Genomic DNA, 20,705 nt, shown 5'->3' on the forward strand with positions numbered 1-20,705 from the left:
TTTCTTTGTTCAGGTCAATTCCTGCTGCTTCTCAATGGCGAACGCTACTATCGGCAATTATGGGCAATTGTGGCCTAATTATGAGAGCTTCTGGCTGCTCTTCTGGGAGCCAGAGGTTTGATCCCACTATCGGGGGCATGTAATTCAATTTAAATTTTTTTTTTAATTGTGAGCTGGTTTGGCAGGACAGCAGTGGCACCTGACAGCCATGGTCAGGAAAGCCCGGGGGTGATGTTAAAAAAAAAAAAAAGCTTCACTTTACCTTTTGTCCCCGTCTTCGCAGGTGTTCGACAAAATCTTGGCTGAGCACGGCTTACTGGGTTTTCCGTTCAGCAGCCAGCCCGACTCCTCAGCGTCGGACAGCAAAGACGGCGACCTGTCGACCGCAGCGGCCAAGGTTTTATCTCTCTCCGCCATTCCTGCCATCGTAGATGTTCGGGTCGTCAAAGTGAGCAGATTTATTTATTTATTTATTTATTTATTTATTTATTTATTTATTTATTTATTTAAAGATACCTTACAGGCCCCCAGAGGCATTGTGTAAGGGGGGAGAGTAAACTCAAAGGTCATACAATAATTATAATACATGTGTGAATAAATATACAAAGATACAGTGTAAGAAATGCGCTAACATGCTGTAGTGTAGTGTTAAAAATTGTGCAAAGACAAACCGAATACTTTTGAACGCGAAAGGTCAGTGAACAAGAAATTTTCACAGAGGAAAATATAACCAATAGAATTACAGAGGGAGCGGGACAATATTAGGCTATAATGAAACAGTATTTAAGGGGTAGTAGCACAATAATAACAGGAAACTCAAGAAAAAATAACACGTTAGGTTACGTAGAGTTTGAAAAATGCGTTGCTAGAAGATGCGGGAATTTTATTTATTTATTTATTTATTTATTTATTTATTTATTTATTTATTTATTTATTTATGCCACCAGCGCATTCGCGCATTGCACTGTTACTTGACTGCATGGAATAGATGCGCGGCTTTTTGCGAGTCTTGGCAGCTCCAAAACAACAAACATTAGAGGTCTCCGTGGCTCTGCAGATATATATGTGACTCTTGTGTGTAGTTTAACAGCGGCCCGAGTTTTTTTTTTTTTTCTAGGCTGCTTCGGTTACATGGTGAACTCTGCTTCATCTGCGACTAACGGAAATGGAAGCCGTACTCCGCGACTCATTAAGATGGATTACAGTTGTGTCATTCGGCTGAGCTGAGCCGTATGCGGCAACTTGACATGTTAAATATTACTTGCCCAATCGCAGAATTGTACTGCCTTGGAGAACTCTAGAAATGGAGATCGCGGCCTTGGTTTCCGCATTGTTTTACAGACTCACGGTGCTGTGAAGTATTTTTGATGTTATACAATGACGCGATAACCGTATTTTATGCAGAACGGAAAGGCAGAGGTCTGCCTTTAACTGCGAAGACACTGGGCTTCCGGCGATTGTCAAATACCGGGCGTTTTTTTTGTGTTTGTTTTTATTTTGAAGAATATGCAGAGCATTTTAATAATAGCCTGTGGATAAAAACACTTCTAATACGTCAACTGGATTACGCAAAGAGACGGGCATTACACAAATGAAAAACTGAAATGCGAAACCGTTTAATTAGAAAACTTCATTATTCAGGTTTCTAATTTATTGTCTCACTGCACACACTGTAGTTTAAGAATTCACGCCGGTAAGTTTGCAAAGCATATCGACTTGGAACTAGTTTTTGAGATGCCACCGTTTTCGGGAGGTGCGCTGTCAAACTTGACGTAAAAATGCACCGTTGTCCAACTTGCTATATTATTTTTAAGCGCCGTTTAATTCATCGAAGAAAAGAAGCGCTGGTGGAGCGTCAATGTATTTGGTCGCATAGTGTGGAAATGAATATATCGAAACTGGTGTCCTTCTGAAAAATTGCTCCAAATTCGTAACCTTGCGAACTCACCGGGAACTTGCCATCGCCATCATACAGCAGTAGTCATCCCATTGCCCTCACGTCATCGGCGTTGCCACGCTGTTGGCTTTACACCATTATCGTAATTTAAGAATCGGCACCTGATTGTCGTTGTGCTGTTGTCGTTATACGGCCTTTGGCGTTCCATCGACATCATTCCTTCTTCTTCAATCAGTTGTCTCTGCGTCGGCGTCATACAGTCGTCGTCATGCTTCCTTGCTCTCGGGCGACCTTGGCAAGCGAGCGTTATACCAAAGTGGGGTGCCATCGGAGAATGTGACATGTAACCGAAGCAGCGAAAGTCTCAGAATTACCACTGCACCCTTTAAATGAACGTGACTTCAGGAATACGTCTATCACTGCATTGCTCGGGTGCTATTTGAATTGCCGTCGACAGACTTCGTGAGAGGAGTTCTGCCGTACCTTTCGTTGGTCTTGTTTCGTTTCTGCATACTTGCATATTCTGTTTCGTTTCCGTAAACGTCAGCTGGAAGTAAAGTGCCGCGTTTATTTCACGTCAATCTTGACCTATGTCCCGTTCGTAACGCGACTTGGCCGCTAAACTCCCAGTCATCAACTCTCTGTCGTGTTCGATCACCGTTCAGCTATTCTTCTAGGGCGGGCGTCGACCATCACGTCTGGGTCAACACGAGACGTCTCCGCAAACGCGCCGGCCATAATTTCGCTCGTCCCCTAATTTTTCCGCCCTGTTTCGCGAGCAGTGGCGCGACACGAGGTCCTCGCGGAGCGGGCCCGGGTCAGCGGCGACCGGGGGCCGAGCGCGATGGGTGGCCCGCATCGAGCCGCCCGAACCCCTGTTCCGGGACTTTGCGCGCATGAGCGACGCGAACGACGAGTGGTTCCTGACGGCGGTGCAGAAGGTCGCCGGACACCGGGACCTCCACGGCCTCTTCCGCGTCGAGCAGGCGCTCGTCGAACTGGCTGCGCACAGGCGAGGCGTGCACGACTACGTGCTCACCACCGTCGGCCGCCTCGCCCACGGGACCCACTGGAACTGGACCCGGTTCCTGACGGCCGCCTTCCGAGGTACGCCGTCGTCGTTATCGTTGTCATCATCATCATCATCGTCGTCGTCGTCATTATCATGATCTCTTATATGTCCACTGCGACACAAAGGCCTGTCGCAGCGATCTCCAATCGCTCCTGTCTCGCGCTAGCTGATTCCGAATTGCGTCTCTCCTCATCATGCCGCCTAGCTTACTGCCGTCCTCGGCTGCACTTCCTCTCCCTTGTCACCCATTCTGTAACTCTAACAGTTCACCGGTTATCTGCCCTACGCATCGCATGGCCTGTCCAGCTTCATTTATTTTTTCTCCGAATGTCGAGTGGACGTTTACCTGGGTCAATTAGTCACAGGGCACCCTGATCATGAGAAGGGCAGTTACGGAAGAATAAAAACGCGTTGCAGTGCATACGGCAGGCATTACCAAATCCTGCCTGGGTACGCTGTATAGCTGTACGAATAAGTTTTTACTTTTCTTTTTATGGTTCTTTCTTCGACAACCTTGCTTTGTCAACCCTTCCAGACTTTCCTAACAGTAACGGCCGGGTGCAGCTGTGTCGTCTGTTGTTGATTACGTGCCTGGTCGTGAGATAGAAGTTCGGTACCCCAGCACGGCAGCCCGATGCTCTGAACATCAGGCCACAACAGCACGTTCCATCTACCATGCTAAATGCAGACCAGCTCCTCGATCTGATCGCCTCACTTGTCGCGTTGCGCATACGCAGGACGGGTGCGCGATAAGAGCATGCGTGCGCGATAAGAGCATGCGTGCGCGCGCCAGGTTCCGTTGCGCCGAAGGCTCGGGAATAAACTGGGCACATTTCGAGCACTCGATTGACCGCTTCGACAAAGGTTCTCTTTACGTAAGTTCCAAAATGCGCGTTCGGTCTGCATAATTTTTTCTTGGTTTGATACGTATATATCCCATTGAGACACGAATAACGGCGGAAGGAAGATAAATCGGATGTTGCGCTGATGTACGCGAGGTTTTAGGGGCTCGAGGCCGCGGTCGTGGCGGCTGCATTCCCATGGTGGCGTAATTCAAAGAGAAAAAAATGGTTGCGTACCGTGCGCTGGGTGCTAGTTAAAAGAGCCCCAAGCGGTCAAAGTTAATTCGCAGCCCCCCCCCCCCGCCCTCCCACTTAGGGGGCGTGCTTTCGCAGACAGGTCGTTGTTTTGGCACTTAAAACCCTCGATTTTGATTCACCGTCGAAAAAAAGGCCAAGCTACTTAAATTCATTCCGAAGTGCTGCAGACACCGTCATAAAGACAGGCAAGGTGGTGGGTATGATGCTTTGTCTAATATCCTAGAAAGTAATAATAAAACATAATAATAAAATAAGCATTTATTATAAAGTGCACTATGTCGCGTTTTTTTTTTCGTTGCTGTTGTTTTTTATTGGTGGTGTTGGTCTGTTCGATTTACCTTACTTTTGCCGTCGTCTTCCTTTCTTTTTTTTTTTGTTGGGGGGGGGGGGGGTCCTAACAATTGAATCACCAGTTCAAAGCACAGGCAACAGTTACTCGCCTGCAGAAATTAGGACAAAGGGAGAACTACTGTATTCTCGTTGCTCTGTGAACAGAGCGCAGTGAAAATCTCGTCAGGCGTGGCTGTGCCTTCAGCAAGGTCGTGCAGTGTAGAAGTACTCGGGACATTGTAGTGGAATGGAGTGGCATTGAGAAAGGATTTACCCGAAGCTTAGTCTTTGTATCTTTGGTCCCCCGTCTTTGGGCAGAACGGGTAAAAAAACAAGCCCCATACTAGAGTTCGTACACGCCGAGTGAAGGGGATATTGTGACCTTGTATTGACCATGTAAAAGCAAGCACTCAACTTCTATTATTCGGCGAACTAGCGCCAAGGCAGACAAACAACGATCAACTCGCAGCGATAGCTCTGAGCAAAGTCCGCCGATCATCGAATGTAGCCACACAGGTCAACTAAAGGAGACAGTTTGCCTACTTGGTGCGTTTGCTGTGATACAGTTCCTAAGGTCAAAATATATACATGTTAGAAAAGAGAGGCGTCTGTACTAGCATTCTGCCCACTTTTTCCGTTATCAGTTTTCTTTCCGCACTTATAATGATGTCGGTCACTTCGTGCGTTCACTCTTCGAGCACCATCGTTATCTAGACATCTAGAGAGAGAGAGAGAGAGAGAGGAAAGGCATCTATAGATATATATGGTCATAAATTCTGGAAATGCTTGTGCTTGAGTGTTGTTATAGAGTAATTGAGAGAAGGAACTCGGATATCCGCAGCGATTTCCCCAGAAAACATGTGAAAGCAAGAGCGAAACGTAAGTTTTAGATTTTTGAAGTGAGTGTAATGTTGATTTACGGACATCATCAGCACTGATAACTGAAAGAACTGGCGATAGCCTGCTCACAAAATCAGCGTCGATGCAAGTGCAGCTCTTGTACGTACGTAGCTTCTGTATCTAACACTTTCTATAAGTAACACATGAAGAAATAATTAATGTAGCTTAGATATTTCGATGGGTGATGATTATTATTTTTGACACCGCTATATACATCAGGATTTGTAATGCCGTGATTTCTTAGTTTTCTTTTGCTGTTGACGTACTCACTACAATTTATTTATTTATTTATTTGTTTGTTTGTTTGTTTGTTTGTTTGTTTGTTTGTTTGTTTGTTTGTTTGTTTGTTTGTTTGTTTGTTTGTTTGTTTGTTTGTTTGTTTGTTTGTCGACTCTATACAACTGGCAAATAACGCGTCCTTCTAGCGGCAGTATGCAGAATATTTTTACGCTTATGCGTTCTCTGCCACTAGTGTGCAAGTAAATTTCACTGTATCTTTGAAACTGAAAATAAACCTCCAATTAGAAGTCGAACATTGTGCCTCTCCCTTGTCACTCGCACTTCCTCGGTTGTTTCCGCGCTGTGCTCGCTCCAACGTGGATTCCCAATAACAGCGTGTTCTTACGCCTCGCTTCTGCGCAGGCGTGGCTACATTCGGCCGGCGGACGCCCGTCCAGGTCAAGGGCGGCTCCTTCCAGCGACAGCTGACCGCCCTGGTGACGCAGTTCGGCGCCACGCTGCTACGAAACTACCTGGCCTTCCGCATGTACGTGCGCTACGCCCCGTTCCTGGAGCGGAGGACCGGGCGCTTCAGCCGGCTGGCGCAGCTGTCGGCCGCGCTCCGGCCCGGCTGGCAGGACGGGGACCCGGCGGCCGACGTCGCCGACCTCCGCTGCCTGAGGCTGGTGGCGGGCGCGGCCCCCGAGCTCGTGGCGTTCGTCTACTGGAACGGGGCGAGGCTCGGAGACCGGAGGCGGAGAGGAGGACTGAGTCCGAAACGGCGCGCGCGACTGCAGCGCCACTTCCGCGAGATGACGCGCCGTCTGGTCGACTGGATCGTCAGCACGTCAGCGCGCGAGGTTTGATTGATTGATTGATTGATTGATTGATTGATTGATTGATTGATTGGTTGATTGATTGATTGATTGATTGATTGATTTGGTCGACGTCGAAGGGTCATCCGACACGGCTGTATAGTGACTTGTACGGTTGCCTTTCCCCTGGTTTGGGCAGAGCACAGTGTTGAGGTACTCTGGTTTGGCCACTGCCGAAAAATTGCGGTGCCTAGGGCACGCGCTGACGGTCGCTCCTGCAGTGTATCGCGACGATATGCCATCAGCGTAAGTTGAAACGCGAACAGATGAGCAAATCCGTCACGCATAATTACGTTGAAGCACGACGTGCAGTCGCTCTGTAGATAGTTTCTGGGCAAGCAGTAGTCCCAGTTGTACATTCTGGAGCGCGAATTGGGCCACCCTTACGACTACGGGAAAACCTCTAAACTAAACAACACGTTCTAGTGTGTCTGTGCGTGTGGTTGTGTGCGTGGTTGCGAGTGTGGCTATTTGCGCTATATTAATTATCTAAGATGTGTTAAGAACTAGACCAACAGCAAGTTATTTTCTAATTGTGTAAAATTCCTTTGCCGAAGCATATAAATTTAACTTTAGTAATACATAGCAAACGCATCTACATATACTTGTACTCTGAGACTCTAGTGCTAAGCAACTATAGTACTTCGCAACTCGTATGTTTGCAAATCTCTCTCAAACAACGTATTTCACGAAACGTGCACCCGATTTACAAAGGCAGCGCCAAGGTGGCATTTCGTTAACGATGAATACTAATGCTGTCCCTTTCAAGGACACGGTTTTCACTTGAAAGCATCGGCAATAATAGCGCCGCGAGAAATTTGCAGAATTTGACCTGCCTGCTAAGCTTCGTAAGGTTGGCTTCACCTCAAGTCACCTCACTTGGCTGAATGGCTTCACCTTGTGATGATGTGCGTGCGGCAGTGCACGCTTTACAGACCAAACAAAAAGAAAGGGGGGGGGGGGGGTAGGAGAAGGTTTTTCTAAAATATTTACACCGTATCTAGCGCACACTTCTTTTATGTAATACTCAGCATTTGCTACTATCCATTCAGAAACGCAATGGCACGCTGATATGCGCATGCAGTCTGTGCCCTGAAGGTACCGGGGGCGCGTCATCTTTACAGCGAAGCTCTTAAGCGGAATTCGGTGGCGGTTTTCTTGCGACTACGAAGACCAGCGTACGAAGGCGTGGTCGATGTCAAATGTAAATGCAACGTGTGTCAGATCCCCCGAGTTTGCTTTGAAACGTAATAGGTTATTCGAATAAAAATGTTACGTTGCTTGTATCGTCTTCGAAGAACTGTTATGCGTGGGGTTTTCTTTTTAACCAGTAATCTAAATACGCAAGCTTCTTTTTCTCTCTTTTCGCTCACCATCTAAATGCGGTGCCGAAGTCGACACCACAACTCCGATTCCAGCAGCGCAATGGACAGCATAAAAAAGAGCAACCGTTTGCGTAGGTGCGCATAGGTCACAGCATAATTGAAGAATTTCTGCAGTCTAAGAACATCATACTTGATCATGGCGTATAAACAAGTCAAGGTATGCACATACCTGGTAGAAATACATACAAATATGCAAAAGTAACATACATGGAAATGAAGGAATTGCAGCTCGTGTTAACGTCAAAGTGTGCACTATATATGAAATAATATTAATAACAATCTATGCAAAACAACATTTAAGAAACGTGGAAGGTACAAAGGTATAAAAAATGATCAGGAGTGTATAATTTTTTTTTTTTTGCATAAGCATCCCGATGAACACTTATAATACAGGGTCCACTTCATAAAAAGGAAAGAACTATTTGGCACACAGGTCCGATGCTGCCATTGGAACCAAAGTCTGCCTGCGCGCTGGGGCTGTCACTTCACGGAAGCGGGCATAAGATTCAGAAGAAATCCTCATCCTTTAAGATGTATTTCGCTCACGGTGGCAAGCGCCTTAACGAGGTAGGTTTAGTTTGAGGCCAGCTCCGTTTTCTTGGTGTTAAAATGCATGTAAAACGCAGAAATGACTTTATGCCGCAAAATCTGGACTTATGGGAATGAAATATATTGCAGTTGAGAAAAAATAAATGCTAAATTTTAGCAACACTAAGATGCAGAACTTTGATTTAGGGCCCGAGTTATTTTGCAAATATGGCCAATATTTCATAAGTTATCTTAAAAGCATTCAACCACGAAGTTTGCAGATAAGGAACTTCGTAGTAAAAACAGATATCACTGTTTTGCAAACTGCATCTGTTAGAACATCTAAAGCAGACAAATTGTCACTTCAAGTGTACCTTTGAAGATAAGCTGCAGAAGTCAATTACCAAAAACAGCGTTCAACAGTTCGGCATTGCGCGAACACAATTACGAAACGACATTGCTTGCACCGATTGGAGAAGAAGGTGGCCACATTTTTGTAGTTTCTTTTTTTCTATCAAATGACGCCGAAACTTGATCGCACATGCACGTCTTACAGAGTTTTGCCAAAAATTATCTAGCCCATACCACGCTCAAGTAGACTTGCGCGTCCCCTTATCAACTGCCTCCTTTTAATGCTGCGTATCATTGCTTTTTTGTAACTACCGCTCCAAGCGTCCACGGAGATCTCGTTTAGTCGATGGGGCCCTAGGTGTTTATGTTGTGCAATCGCTAGCAGTCCCTTTGACGTACAAATGCCCAGACTGCCGACTACAGGTCTGATCCAGCACAGTTCACCTGTTCCGAGACTGACGCTCATTCGGCGGCACCGACGAGACACCTGATGTCCGTGGACCCACCACCACCGCCGAAATTGCGACGCCTGGATAAGCTCTGTCGGCTCCAGCAACCATGTCAAAGAAGTTTTACGCTCGCCGATTTGCGTTTGCTGCAGAGACGGGACTCCTGAACCTACTCTAAAGTTTCCCCCTAAATTCCCTCCCCCCCCCTTGTTTTTCTTTCTTTTCCCCAAAGGGACACGAACCATCTGCTCAACAAACGTTTATTCCATAAATCAATAATTATGGCGAATTATGGCGGTATTTAGGCGCCACTTATTGCGGTGGCTGACTTCTGCGATGAAAAAGATGCAACAACGTTTCTAACCGAAGGGTCGGAAGTGGTTAGTGCGGATTGAAAGTGCACGTCTATTTCAAGTTCAATGACTGCATGTACCACTGGCCTTCACTGCTATGAAAGAAGCCGTTACTCTGACGAAAGTGCTTAGGGCATATACTGCATTGCATAGAGTGTAGCTGTCTCTGAGACTGATGAGCAAAAAAGAAGTTAAGCACAGGCAGCACTCATTCGCATGTAAAACCATGGTTCAAGTACGCTGCTTGTAATACCTTGATTTTCTTTTCTTGTTCCCAGGTGGCGCGTTCCAAAGGCTCGTCCCCCGAGTTCTCCTCCCGATTCCTGCGCTCGACGGGCTCGCTTCGGCGGCAGCTGTTCCTGCCGGACTGGCTGCACAAGCAGCGACTGCGCATGCGCTTTGCCGAGCTGGCCTTTGCCGACGCCGAGGAGTCTCCGCTGGCCACGTGGAGGGCGGTGCTGGCGTCCCGAAAGAGGAACGCGCTGCTCAAGATCGCCGACAGGGGCTTCGAGACGTTCTGGGAGGTTAGGAACGTGTGGAACTTGAAAGTCTCGAGTCGTGTGATGCCGGAGGCAGAGGAAATGTATTTAAACGTTCTCGGGCAGACCTCCCTTTGAGAATTACAAGAAACTTAAGCTTGGATAAACTGGATTTTGCGTGCCCAAACCACGAGCTGGTTATTAGTGGGGGACTCCGTAATGGGCGACTCCGTATTAGCATTGACCACATGGACTCTTTAAACGTGAATGGGAAATTACATTTAACCGTAATTATGTGAACTACAATTATGAAATCTTGTTCGTCGGCAGCATGTTCCTTTCGGCAGCTGCGTAAAGCCGGCGTTCAGGGAGGCTCGCCGCGTGATTGCCCGTTCCTTAGGAACCATGGCTATATTGACTCCACGTATGGAACTCACGGCAACTCTAACCGAACGGCTGCTTTCTACAGTTGCCACCAGGCGGAAACGCAAGTTTATGCTGTCGCTGTATCCGACATCTCCTTGCATTCCCGCAAAGAAAGGCATTTTTTTAAAGTAGCGAAACAATTCACCTAATCTAGGCACGTCGCCGGAAAAACCACTTGGGTTGCCTTTTAATGGTGTACCATTTTTTCTCAGTTAACAAACGTCTTTTTCTTTCGCTCTCTCTCACATTCTTTTTTTTTTCATAAGCACCAGGCATGTAACTGCGCCAAGTGACGCATTGGCTGATGTAGACTCGAAAATGCAAATTTTCTGCGACATTTAATGAATAAGAGTGCACTGCTAAACGCGAAACCTTTTTTCTTTTTTTTTTGCTTTTTTAATACCTTAAGTGAAAAATCCGTACTCCTCTATGACCTTGTGGCAAAATCAAACCAAATGAAATCACTTAATCAACCAGTCTTTTCTATTTTAAGCAACTTCGAACGCATTTCGTCAAACATCTGGTATAACCACGCAGGCATGCATGTATCTATGGGAAGCTCAACCATCGCTCCATATATATATAGCGCATTATATTGCAAAGCATTGCTCATTACACCACCAATCTTGTCACATGCCCTTCTACGTCAAACTTCACCGCTGCTCCTCCTTTCACGCACCTTCACTCTAACCTCACCAGTTGTTCCACCGAGAACATACCCTCCCTGAGTTACGGAAAACCGCGTTTGATGTATATAATGCTATCGAATTAAAGAGACACTTAAAAGAAAAAAATATTCATCTCTAATGAGTAAATCGCCCTTAAATAACCCTTCTGCGATACCAAGAAGGCCGCTGTTATCACACGGCCGCGGCGACCGCATATCGATGGGGGGGAGGGGGGGGGGGGCGAAATGCACAAACACCCGTACGTATTCTTGCACTGGGTGCACGTAAAGAAGCCTAGCTGGTCAAAAAGTTGATACCAAGTCCTCCACTACGGTGTGCCTCATAATAAGGTCGTGGTTTTGGCATGTGAAACCCCCCAATTTAACCTAACAACTGTTACCTTAACAAGAGGCCTTGTTAAAAAAACGAAATGCGAGCAGTAACGCCACCTGAAAGTTCGCGCACTACATTGCGGTGATCGTCATTAACTTGGACGGCATCTGCTCAGTGCAGTGACTGAACTGATCAAGCATTGAAAACAATTCCTGAATCGCAACGGCCCCCATACGAGAAAGTACCACTAGTGACGTCACACTGACGCACAAACTCCGGGGTTCTGGCACGAAATTATAGAAATGGAACGTCGACGTTCGCATTCTCGTCTATTAACGAACCTGTTACCTCAAAAATATAATACGTAGATTTTCTAAAGAATACATATTTGCGTTGAAACCGATTTAGCGATCGTCTTCAGTGTCCGTTCAGGATGAAAGGGGGTTCCCTTTCATCCTTCGCCAAGGCAGCTATTGTACAGTGCTGTAAGTGCTGTAAGTACGGACCCAACCACGCCATTGATTAAACTGCTTCCGGTATGGGCTCGCGTTGCAAACCCTGTGTTTCTTTGTTTGTTTGTTTGTTTGTTTGTTTGTTTGTTTGTTTGTTTGTTACCGATGCGTTTCCCAGGCACGAGCCTTCCGTTAGTTGACGCGTGAGCCAACTAACAAAAAAAAATCCTTTTGTGTGACCAACCGAACTGATATTTGTATAAGTTACCCATCACTGGCGTTGCTTGAAAAATGGCTTGAATTATCGGATGACTCATTTGCTCTCACTAACGCGTTTTGATATCTTCGTTCTGCGCATGCTCAGACGTTGTGTTTTGCTTGAGACGTAATTTTTTTTTACCTGCTTTATATTTAAAGATATTTCCTTCACAATCGCCACCTGGCCGCGGTAGCACAGCACAATAAAGCGCAAGAAAAAAAGAAAGCTGAGGGAAGTCCAGTTGCTGTGCCGTTGCGTTGCCTGAGGCAAAATACTAAAACGCACCCGTACTTAGCTTTATACGCATGTAAAAGATTCTCACGAGGCCAGAATTATTCCAGAGTCTCCCAATATGGGTATGCTTCGTAATCGTATTGTGCTGTTGACATGTGAGACCCCACAATTCGAATTTCTTTCTACAATCGTGGTTTTTAGGTTAGAAATGACTTGCGAGTAAGCACTTCTTTATAAGTGTCACCTGTATTTTTCCTTGTTCCCTCATTGCTTCTGGCTATGAATTGACCAATAACACGAATATAGAACCAAGACTTGCTGTCTTGTCCTGCAGGGTCCAGCGCTAAGGGACACACCGTGGCTGGATGTGGACGAGGAGTACGTAGCCGTGCCACCAGGTGCCGTTGACACCACGTACGTCTCGCAGCAATACGGACAGCGTTACGTTCAGTTTTCTCATTTTTCTCAAATCAGAAGAAAATTTGCATATATGTCAGGCAGGGAGATACGATCTCTCCAGTGCTATTCACAGCGTGTTTACAGGAGGTATTCAGAGACCTGGATTGGGAAGAATTGGGGATAAGAGTTAATGGAGAAAACCTTAGTAACTTGCGATTCGTTGATGATATTGCCTTGCTTGTAACTCAGGGGACCAACTGCAATGCATGCTCACTGACCTGGAGAGGCAAAGCCAGAGGGTGGGTCTAAAAATTAATCTGCAGAAAACTAAAGTAATGCTTAACAGTCTCGGAAGAGAACAGCAGTTTACAATAGGTAGTGAGGCACTGGAAGTGGTAAGGGAATACATCTACTTAGGACAGGTAGTGACTGCGGATCCGGATCATGAGACTGAAATAATCAGAAGAATAGGAATGGGCTGGGGTGCGTTTGGCAGGCATTCTCAGGTCATGAACAGCAGGTTGCCATTATCCCTCAAAAGAAAAGTTTATAACAGCTGTGTCTTACCAGTACTCACGTATGGGGCAGAAACCTGGAGGCTTACGAAAAGGGTTCTACTTAAATTGAGGACAACGCAACGAGCTATGGAAAGAAGAATGATAGGTGTAACGTTAAGGGATAAGAAAAGAGCAGATTGGGTGAGGGAACAAACGCGAGTTAATGATATCTTAGTTGAAATCAAGAAAAAGAAATGGGGGCATGGGCAGGACACGTAATGAGGAGGGAAGATAACCGATGGTCATTAAGAGTTACGGAATGGATTGCAAGGGAAGGGAAGCGTAGCAGAGGGCGGCAGAAAGTTAGGTGGGCGGATGAGATTAAGAAGTTTGCAGGGACAACATGGCCACAATTCGTTCGTTCGTTCGTTCGTTCGTTCGTTCGTTCGTTCGTTCGTTCGTTCGTTCGTTCGTTCGTTCGTTCGTTCGTTCGTTCGTTCGCTCGTTCGCTCGTTCGTTCGTTCGTTCGTTCGTTCGTTCGTTCGTTCGTTCGTTCGTTCGTTCGTTCGCTCGTTCGCTCGTTCGCTCGTTCGTTCGCTCGTTCGTTCGTTCGTTCGTTCGTTCGTTCGTTCGTTCGTTCGTTCGCTCGCTCGCTCGTTCGCTCGTTCGTTCGTTCGTTCCTTTGCTCGCTCGCTCGCTCGTTCGTTCGTTCGTTCGTTCGTTCGTTCGTTCGTTCGTTCGTTCGTTCGTTCGTTCGCTCGCTCGCTCGTTCGTTCGTTCGTTCGTTCGTTCGTTCGTTCGTTCGTTCGTTCGTTCGTTCGTTCGTTCGTTCGTTCGTTCGTTCGTTCGTTCGTTCGCTCGTTCGCTCGCTCGTTCGTTCGTTCGTGCAAGATCGCTAAGCTGCTACTTAGCTATTTGCTGAGGCCAGCATACAGCCTCGCACTCGCCTAATCGTTATTATGTCTTGTAACCTCATAGCGATCACTTTAATCACTATGGACTTGTCAGTAGGTCCCCGTTACGTCAGGTCCGACCAGCAACGAAAACGTGACTGTGATCATTTGGTTTGGCAAGTTGCGAACATCACATTTTCATCACAGTATAAATCTCAAATAAATCAGTTTCGCGACAGGTGCAACACTTTCATAAATCCGCCGCGGTGTACGGAGAAAAATGAAACGTCACCGTTAGATTAAAAAAACACTAATTAGATATTGTAATCGACTTTGATATTTTTGGACGTAATATTTCATCATCGGAATTTGGCGCAAAAACATGGCAACAGCTTCTTACCTCATTTCTTCGGAATTCGCTACCCGCCGTGGTTGCTCAGTGGCTATGATGCTAGGCTGCTGAGCACGAGGTCGCGGGATCGAATCCCGGCCACGGCGGCCGCATTTCGATGGGAGCGAAAACGCCCGTGTACTTAGACTTAGGTGCACGTTGAAGAACCCCAGGTAGCCGAAATTTCCGGAGTCCTCCACTATGGCGTGCCTCGTAACCAGAAAGTGGTTTTGGCACGTAAAACACCATAATTGAATTTTTTTCTTCGGAATTCGCTGGAAAGATTATTGGTCATATTATCGTTATTAGTGGCAATATTAGTGATGATATTTTCGCGTCACCAATGAGGCTCGCGATAAACAATATAGCGGGGCATTGCATGCCCGTGTGACACTTCATACGACTTCAAACACGGGTTATGTAATCTGCAGATGCACCAACTGCCCATTAGAGCTTTCAAGGTTCTCTCTTTCTTCCTTTTTTTTTTTATCGTGGGGGGGGGGGGGGATTTTGATGTCTTGATACTCTTGATGTCGGCAAACCGACGAACCGCGCACGACGAACTGCCCGAACACTCCGGCAGGTTCGACGGGCCCTCCTTCTTCATTCACCACTCGCCCAGGCTGGGCGTGGACTTGGCTCGGCTACTGGCGGCTCGTCTCGACCAGATGGCCGCCTCGGAGAGCGAATCGTACCGCTCGCCGTCCTCCTCTCTGCGCCTGCGCATTGACCTGCTGGGCGACTGCCTGCGGCGGCAGCAGCACCAGCACGGCGCCCGCGCTTCCAGCGACGCCGCCTCCCGAGAGGACGTGCTCGACTTGCTCGCGCTGCCCGTGGCGCTGCGCGTGTTCCGACAGCAAGCAGCCAGAGGCAGCAAGCGGTGCGTGAGCGATTCCTTGACCCTTTCTCTCTCTCGATTCGTTATCGACAGATGGCCGAATCAGCCTTTTAACAATAATAATAATAGTAATAATAACTTTATTCTCATCACGCGTATACATGATGCCGGAGTCCTGCAGGACACTAAATGTTTAATAAAGGGACAGTAAAGGGTACGCTAAAGGGACACTAAAGAGAAAGACTAAACCATATTATTCTTAGAAAGAAAGCAGTCTATTAAAGCACTATTTCGTTAATTTTGGGGTAATATGTTGATTATAGACATCCGGAGGCTAAGTTTCTTCGACACCAGCGCCCGATTTCTCCCCTGGCGGGAGCATTCCGCAACACGCGGGTGTGTGTCCCGACCGCAGTCCTGCGGAATTACGTTCGCGCTGTAGATGGAAGGCCTTGTGTGCTGCGTACGCCGCTTTACCACCCGCCGTGGTGGCGTAGTTGCTTCCGCCGTTGCGCCGCTAAGCCCGAGGGCACGAGATCAAACCCCGGCCGCGGCGGCCGCATTTCGATGGGGACGAAATTCGAAAAAAAAAAAAAAACTCCGGTGTACCGTGCATTTGCTGCACATTAAAAGAAACCCCTGGCGGTCGAAACTAACCCGGAGTGCCCCTCTACGGCGTTCCTCGTAATGGTATGGTGGTTTCGGCCCGTAAAACCCCAGAATTTAATTTTAAATGCAGCTTTTCCGGCGCAGAAAAGAAACACAGCGCATTACTGTTGTGCCGATAACTGTCCTCACGGCGATAGAAACACAAACGGTCCCACACCACCGGTGAAAATCTACTGCTTTCCAAAGAATTTATATGGCGGAAAAGCTGACGTACGATGAAGCAGACGACCACTAGCTTTAACGCCTTAACTCTACTGTATCTATCAGGCTTTGCACTTCTTTGTTTCTACACAATCTTATTTTTTTCCGAATGCGTGATGGCAACAAGCTTAAATGCGCCTTTTATTACGAGCTTTTTGCACCTGTAGCACTATATTTTGTTGAATATTGTCGATTTGCTGTTTGTCAGACTACTGTAAGAAGCCGCTTGAAGCCAGAAGGACAAAGTTCAGGTAAGTCCATTTACTAACCGTCCTTCTGACGCTGGTTCAGTCCCAATACTTTCAGCTTCCGCACAGACACTAGTGCCAGAGTTCCCTCTGGTGATTTTTTGTAGGAGACTCTCACGGCTACGACGAGCACAGCTGGTGTCGGTACTAAAGAGTACACGTACAGCGTCCAGAAATATCCTTGCTGAACTTGCTATGTAGATTATGTATAGTGCACGCACTACTGAAATCAATGTCGTGTGCAGTATGTTCTTTCTTTTTTTTTTAGGCAGCTGACTGTGCGGCATCGTTCGAGGTTCCGCAAAGTGTTACTTCGGGGCGAAAATGTGTAAACCACACAGTTGTTCGTGAGGCGCGAGCGTGTAAATGACGACGAGTGCAACGTGACAGCATGACGACGATGCAGGCGCGACGACTGATTCATGGCACTCCGGCAAAAGGGCGATACAGCCTGTTTCGTTACAACCTGGGCCAATCCCGAACGCGGAGGCCTATAATGTCATACGGCAGTGATAGAGATCTGTATGAGGAAATGAAGCTTAATTCTGCAACCCTCGACAGAGCACGGCGAAGCGTCGTCGGGGACTCACTGGGAACAGCAGGTCAGTCTGTTTGGCCGTTTGGGGAGCCGTGGAGTCTGTGGGTGGTGATGACTACGTAGAGTTGTGCCATGGATGGGCAGGCACAGAGAAGGTGCTCCAAAGTGTCGGGGTCCCTGCACCTCTACTATAATGTCATACAACGTCTCAAAGCGTTAGCTGCTTTGGGAGACAATGATTGAAAAAAAAACTAGAGTTGCTTTTCCAGGAAATTTATCGCCATGCGACCTGATGGAACCGAAAATTCGCAACGAACAGTTGCTAGATTTTTACTTCTTCTTTTAAATGCAACAAACCTTATCAAATTTGGAACAACCCGCCGTGTTTGCTTAGCGGCTATGGTGTTGTGCTGCTAAGCACGAGGTCGAGGGATTGAATCCCGGCCATGGCGGTCGCATTTTAATGCGGACGAAATGCAAAAAACACCCGTGTGCTTAGATTTAGGGGCACGATAAAGAGCCCCAGGTAGTCCTAATTATGCCAGAGTCCCCCACTACGGCGTGCCTTATAATCACATCGTGGTTTTGGCACGTGACCCCTTATAATTTCATTTAATTTAGAGCAGTGGTAGCCGATAAAAACGATTTCTTCGATTTATTCCGATAGGAGACCTCGAGCTAAAAGCTTCTTTAACTAATGCTTACGTAATTTGAATACGAAAACATTTTGGCATCCCTTATAGGTTAACGTCCATGATTCGTGACGTCATATATAGTCACGTGCCGTTCACAACTTTACCTTAATCCACCGTAATTCACCTTAGTCCGTCTTGCTCTAGTTTCTACTAACCTTAATCCGCTTTAATCCACCCTGATTCATTTTAATTTATCCTCATTCACTTTCATCCACCTTCATTTACTTTCATTCGCTTTCATTCGCTTTTATTCGCCTTCATTCACTTTCATTCGCCTTCATTCACTTTTATTCGTCTTCATTCACTTTTACCCGCCGTGGTTGCTCAGTGGCTATGGTGTTGGGCTGCTGAGCACGAGGTCGCGGGATTGAATCCCGGCCACTGCGGCCGCATTTAGATGGGGGCGAAATGCAAAAACACCCTTGTACTTAGATTTAGGTGCACGTTAAAGAACCCCAGGTGGTCGAAATTTCCGGAGTCCTCCACTACGGCGTGCCTCACAATCAGAAAGTGGTTTTGGCACGTAAAACCCCATATTTCAATTTAATTTTTTTTTCATTCACTTTTATTCGTCTTCATTCACTTTTATTCATCTTCATTCACTTTTATTCGTCTTCATTGACTTTCATTCGCCTTCCTTCGCCTTCACTCGCTTTACTCCACCTTCAGTCAGCGTCTCTAACTTAAGTCACCTTACACCTTACTTTAACGTAGCCGACAGATGGCTGTGACGGGACGTCTTCATTGACGCACGGAGTTGGCACAACTGCAGTCAGCCAGAACCGTGGAGCCGCCGTGGCGTTGGGGGAGGCATGCTCGTCTCGCACTCCGTAGGCCCAGGTTCGATTTCCAACCAAACCCGAATGTGTCAAATTCTCTTTTCAGAGCCAGTAATTTACTTTATTTACAGGAACCTTCCTGAGAAATTTGACGTCAATCCGGGCGCTTCTTGACGTGTTTTTTACTCTTTGCGCCGTCGGCCATTTTTGGTACTCTCACTTGATCACGCCGGGTGTTCTGCCTCATGGGACATTTAATGCTTTCGCATTAAGGTATCTAGCCGTGAATGTCGGCTCCATGTCTCCTCCTCACCCTCTGCCTTAGTCTTTTGCAAGGCTAAAACGTGTTGGTCCATGAGCAACCAGTGCACTTGGCTCTGCTTTCTCTTGGAGGCCAGTCCTCTAACGTTTCGTGTGTCGAAAGTAAGTTTCTGGTTGATAGCCATCGTGTCGTAAATGCGAGGGGCCAGTCCCGGAGCATGGTGCTCACCTGAATGTCTAGCAGACCGCTAGACGCCTGCAGAGCCATCCGGTGGCCGACGCTCGACGTCATTAACTGCGACCTTTTCGACGGGCCTCTGGTTTGCTTTAACGTTCGGCTTCGACCTTGTGCCAATACGCCTACCGAGAGGCGCCTTCGCGGGCAGCTCCACTGACGTCGATACCCTCGCCCTTGCAGTTGTCCGTGTGGAAAGGCCGCATAACTGGAGCTGAGATGTCATCACCTCGGATGATGCTGCTCTTCAAAGGGCATTCTCTGGTCAGCGTGCTCTGGTGGACCAACGTAGCATTTATCTCCACTTGACATCTTCCGTTATTTTTGACAAACTCATCCACGCTCTAAACTACTGCTGCGGACTACTCGTGGACGTCGTCGCTTTGTTGGGAGTCCGCGTCCACCGGAGCTGATGGCCTGCTGTTCTTTGCGACAGCGGCATCGTCGCCAGCACCCCTGGCCCCCTCCTCGGCCTCGGCTACTTCCATCAGCTGCTCCTGTGTCACATCGCCGCTCATCGCTGGCCCAGCCGCTGTCGCATGGATAGGAACGAACGCAACTGGCGTCGTCACGACCTAAACGCTTGCAGCTGGTGCGACGCGAGACCATCCACCCTCGGTGAACGTGGCCTGAGCGCTGACAGCGCAGGCACTATACATAGGGCGGCTAGGGGCGACAACTATAGGGAAAGCTCCCCGGCGACGCGAATCTGATGGGACAGATCGTCGGCTTTCAACCCACTTTCTTCTCCTTCGTCCCATTCATCCCCTGCGGACTAGCATGCAGGCTTAAACATGCTGGCTAATCACTGTGCTTTTTCAATGAAGAGTTCCTTCTCGCTTTCTCTACCTCCCTCTCTCAGTCGTTCATTTTTTGGTTAGAACGAGTTAGATACGCAAGTAAGAAAGTTAGCTTACGGAGTTTCGAATACCCTCACATAGAGATCCAAAATAGTCCTTAAAAACACGCCGTGCTTTTAACTAGGTACCGCCTTGTTTACCCGCGCAGGTTTCAGCTTCGCGGCAGCGCAGGCGCCAACGTGACGTACGCCACGGACAAGCTGTTCTTCTACGAGTTCGCGCTCGACCGTTGCGAGGCGTACGACGGGGACTACGAGCAGCAGCGGACTCGCCACGGCGTCCGCTCTCCCGCGCCCACGCTCGTCAACGGAGCGCTGAGGAACCTGCGGTCCTTCGCGCGGGCGTTCAACTGCTCCCGTAATTCGCGCATGAGGCCCAAGAAGGCCTGCAAGCTTTAACTCAGTGCGGTGTAATTGTAACTTGGCTCTCGGTAGAAACACCGTAGGCGGGATGACTCGTTCTTTCGCCCGTAAAGTATTTTAGGATTCCTAAAGTTTATCGTGAATCGTGAAGAAGATATCTTCGTTTCTGTTGCGTACGCTGCTGGAAGAATTGTGATTGGCCCACCACGTTGGCGACGACGCGTAGTTCGCGAGTCGTGCGTGCTAGTCACCTCGTTCTGCGAAAGGGCCGCATGTGGTTCTTTCTGCACGCTCTCGCAATGCGGGGAAAAAAAATGATCACGCTTATCGGATGGCCGAGTCGTCTTGTTCGTTCGTTTCTAGGGTGACCTTCAATTCGTATTTATTCAGCACAAATACAAGAAGAGCACGTTTCTATGCTGGGGGCACGGACAGACAGCCATGAAGGCACGACGGTATCTGTACGCTGCTTGAACTTGTCACGTGAGGTCAAATAAAATAATTAGTGTGTCCGAAGATATTCTTAAGC

At 47.6% G+C, this 20,705-nt stretch overlaps 1 protein-coding gene across 1 annotated transcript in view; it reads left to right on the forward strand.

Moving 5' to 3' along the window:
* The window catches only part of LOC142559275 (neprilysin-2-like), a 32,829-nt gene extending 12,438 nt beyond the window's left edge, over nt 1–20,391 (forward strand). The window contains exons 4-10 of the mRNA XM_075670897.1: nt 284–448; nt 2,680–3,004; nt 5,942–6,357; nt 9,738–9,983; nt 12,645–12,724; nt 15,074–15,370; nt 19,963–20,391. Of these exons, the coding sequence (XP_075527012.1) occupies nt 284–448; nt 2,680–3,004; nt 5,942–6,357; nt 9,738–9,983; nt 12,645–12,724; nt 15,074–15,370; nt 19,963–20,212 (1,779 nt within the window). The 3' untranslated portion in view covers nt 20,213–20,391. The remainder of the gene's footprint in view (nt 1–283; nt 449–2,679; nt 3,005–5,941; nt 6,358–9,737; nt 9,984–12,644; nt 12,725–15,073; nt 15,371–19,962) is intronic.
* Nucleotides 20,392–20,705: the final 314 nt, after the last annotated feature.

The sequence above is a fragment of the Dermacentor variabilis genome, chromosome 10, assembly GCF_050947875.1.
Source record: "Dermacentor variabilis isolate Ectoservices chromosome 10, ASM5094787v1, whole genome shotgun sequence".
In the NCBI taxonomy this organism is placed as follows: domain Eukaryota; kingdom Metazoa; phylum Arthropoda; class Arachnida; order Ixodida; family Ixodidae; genus Dermacentor; species Dermacentor variabilis.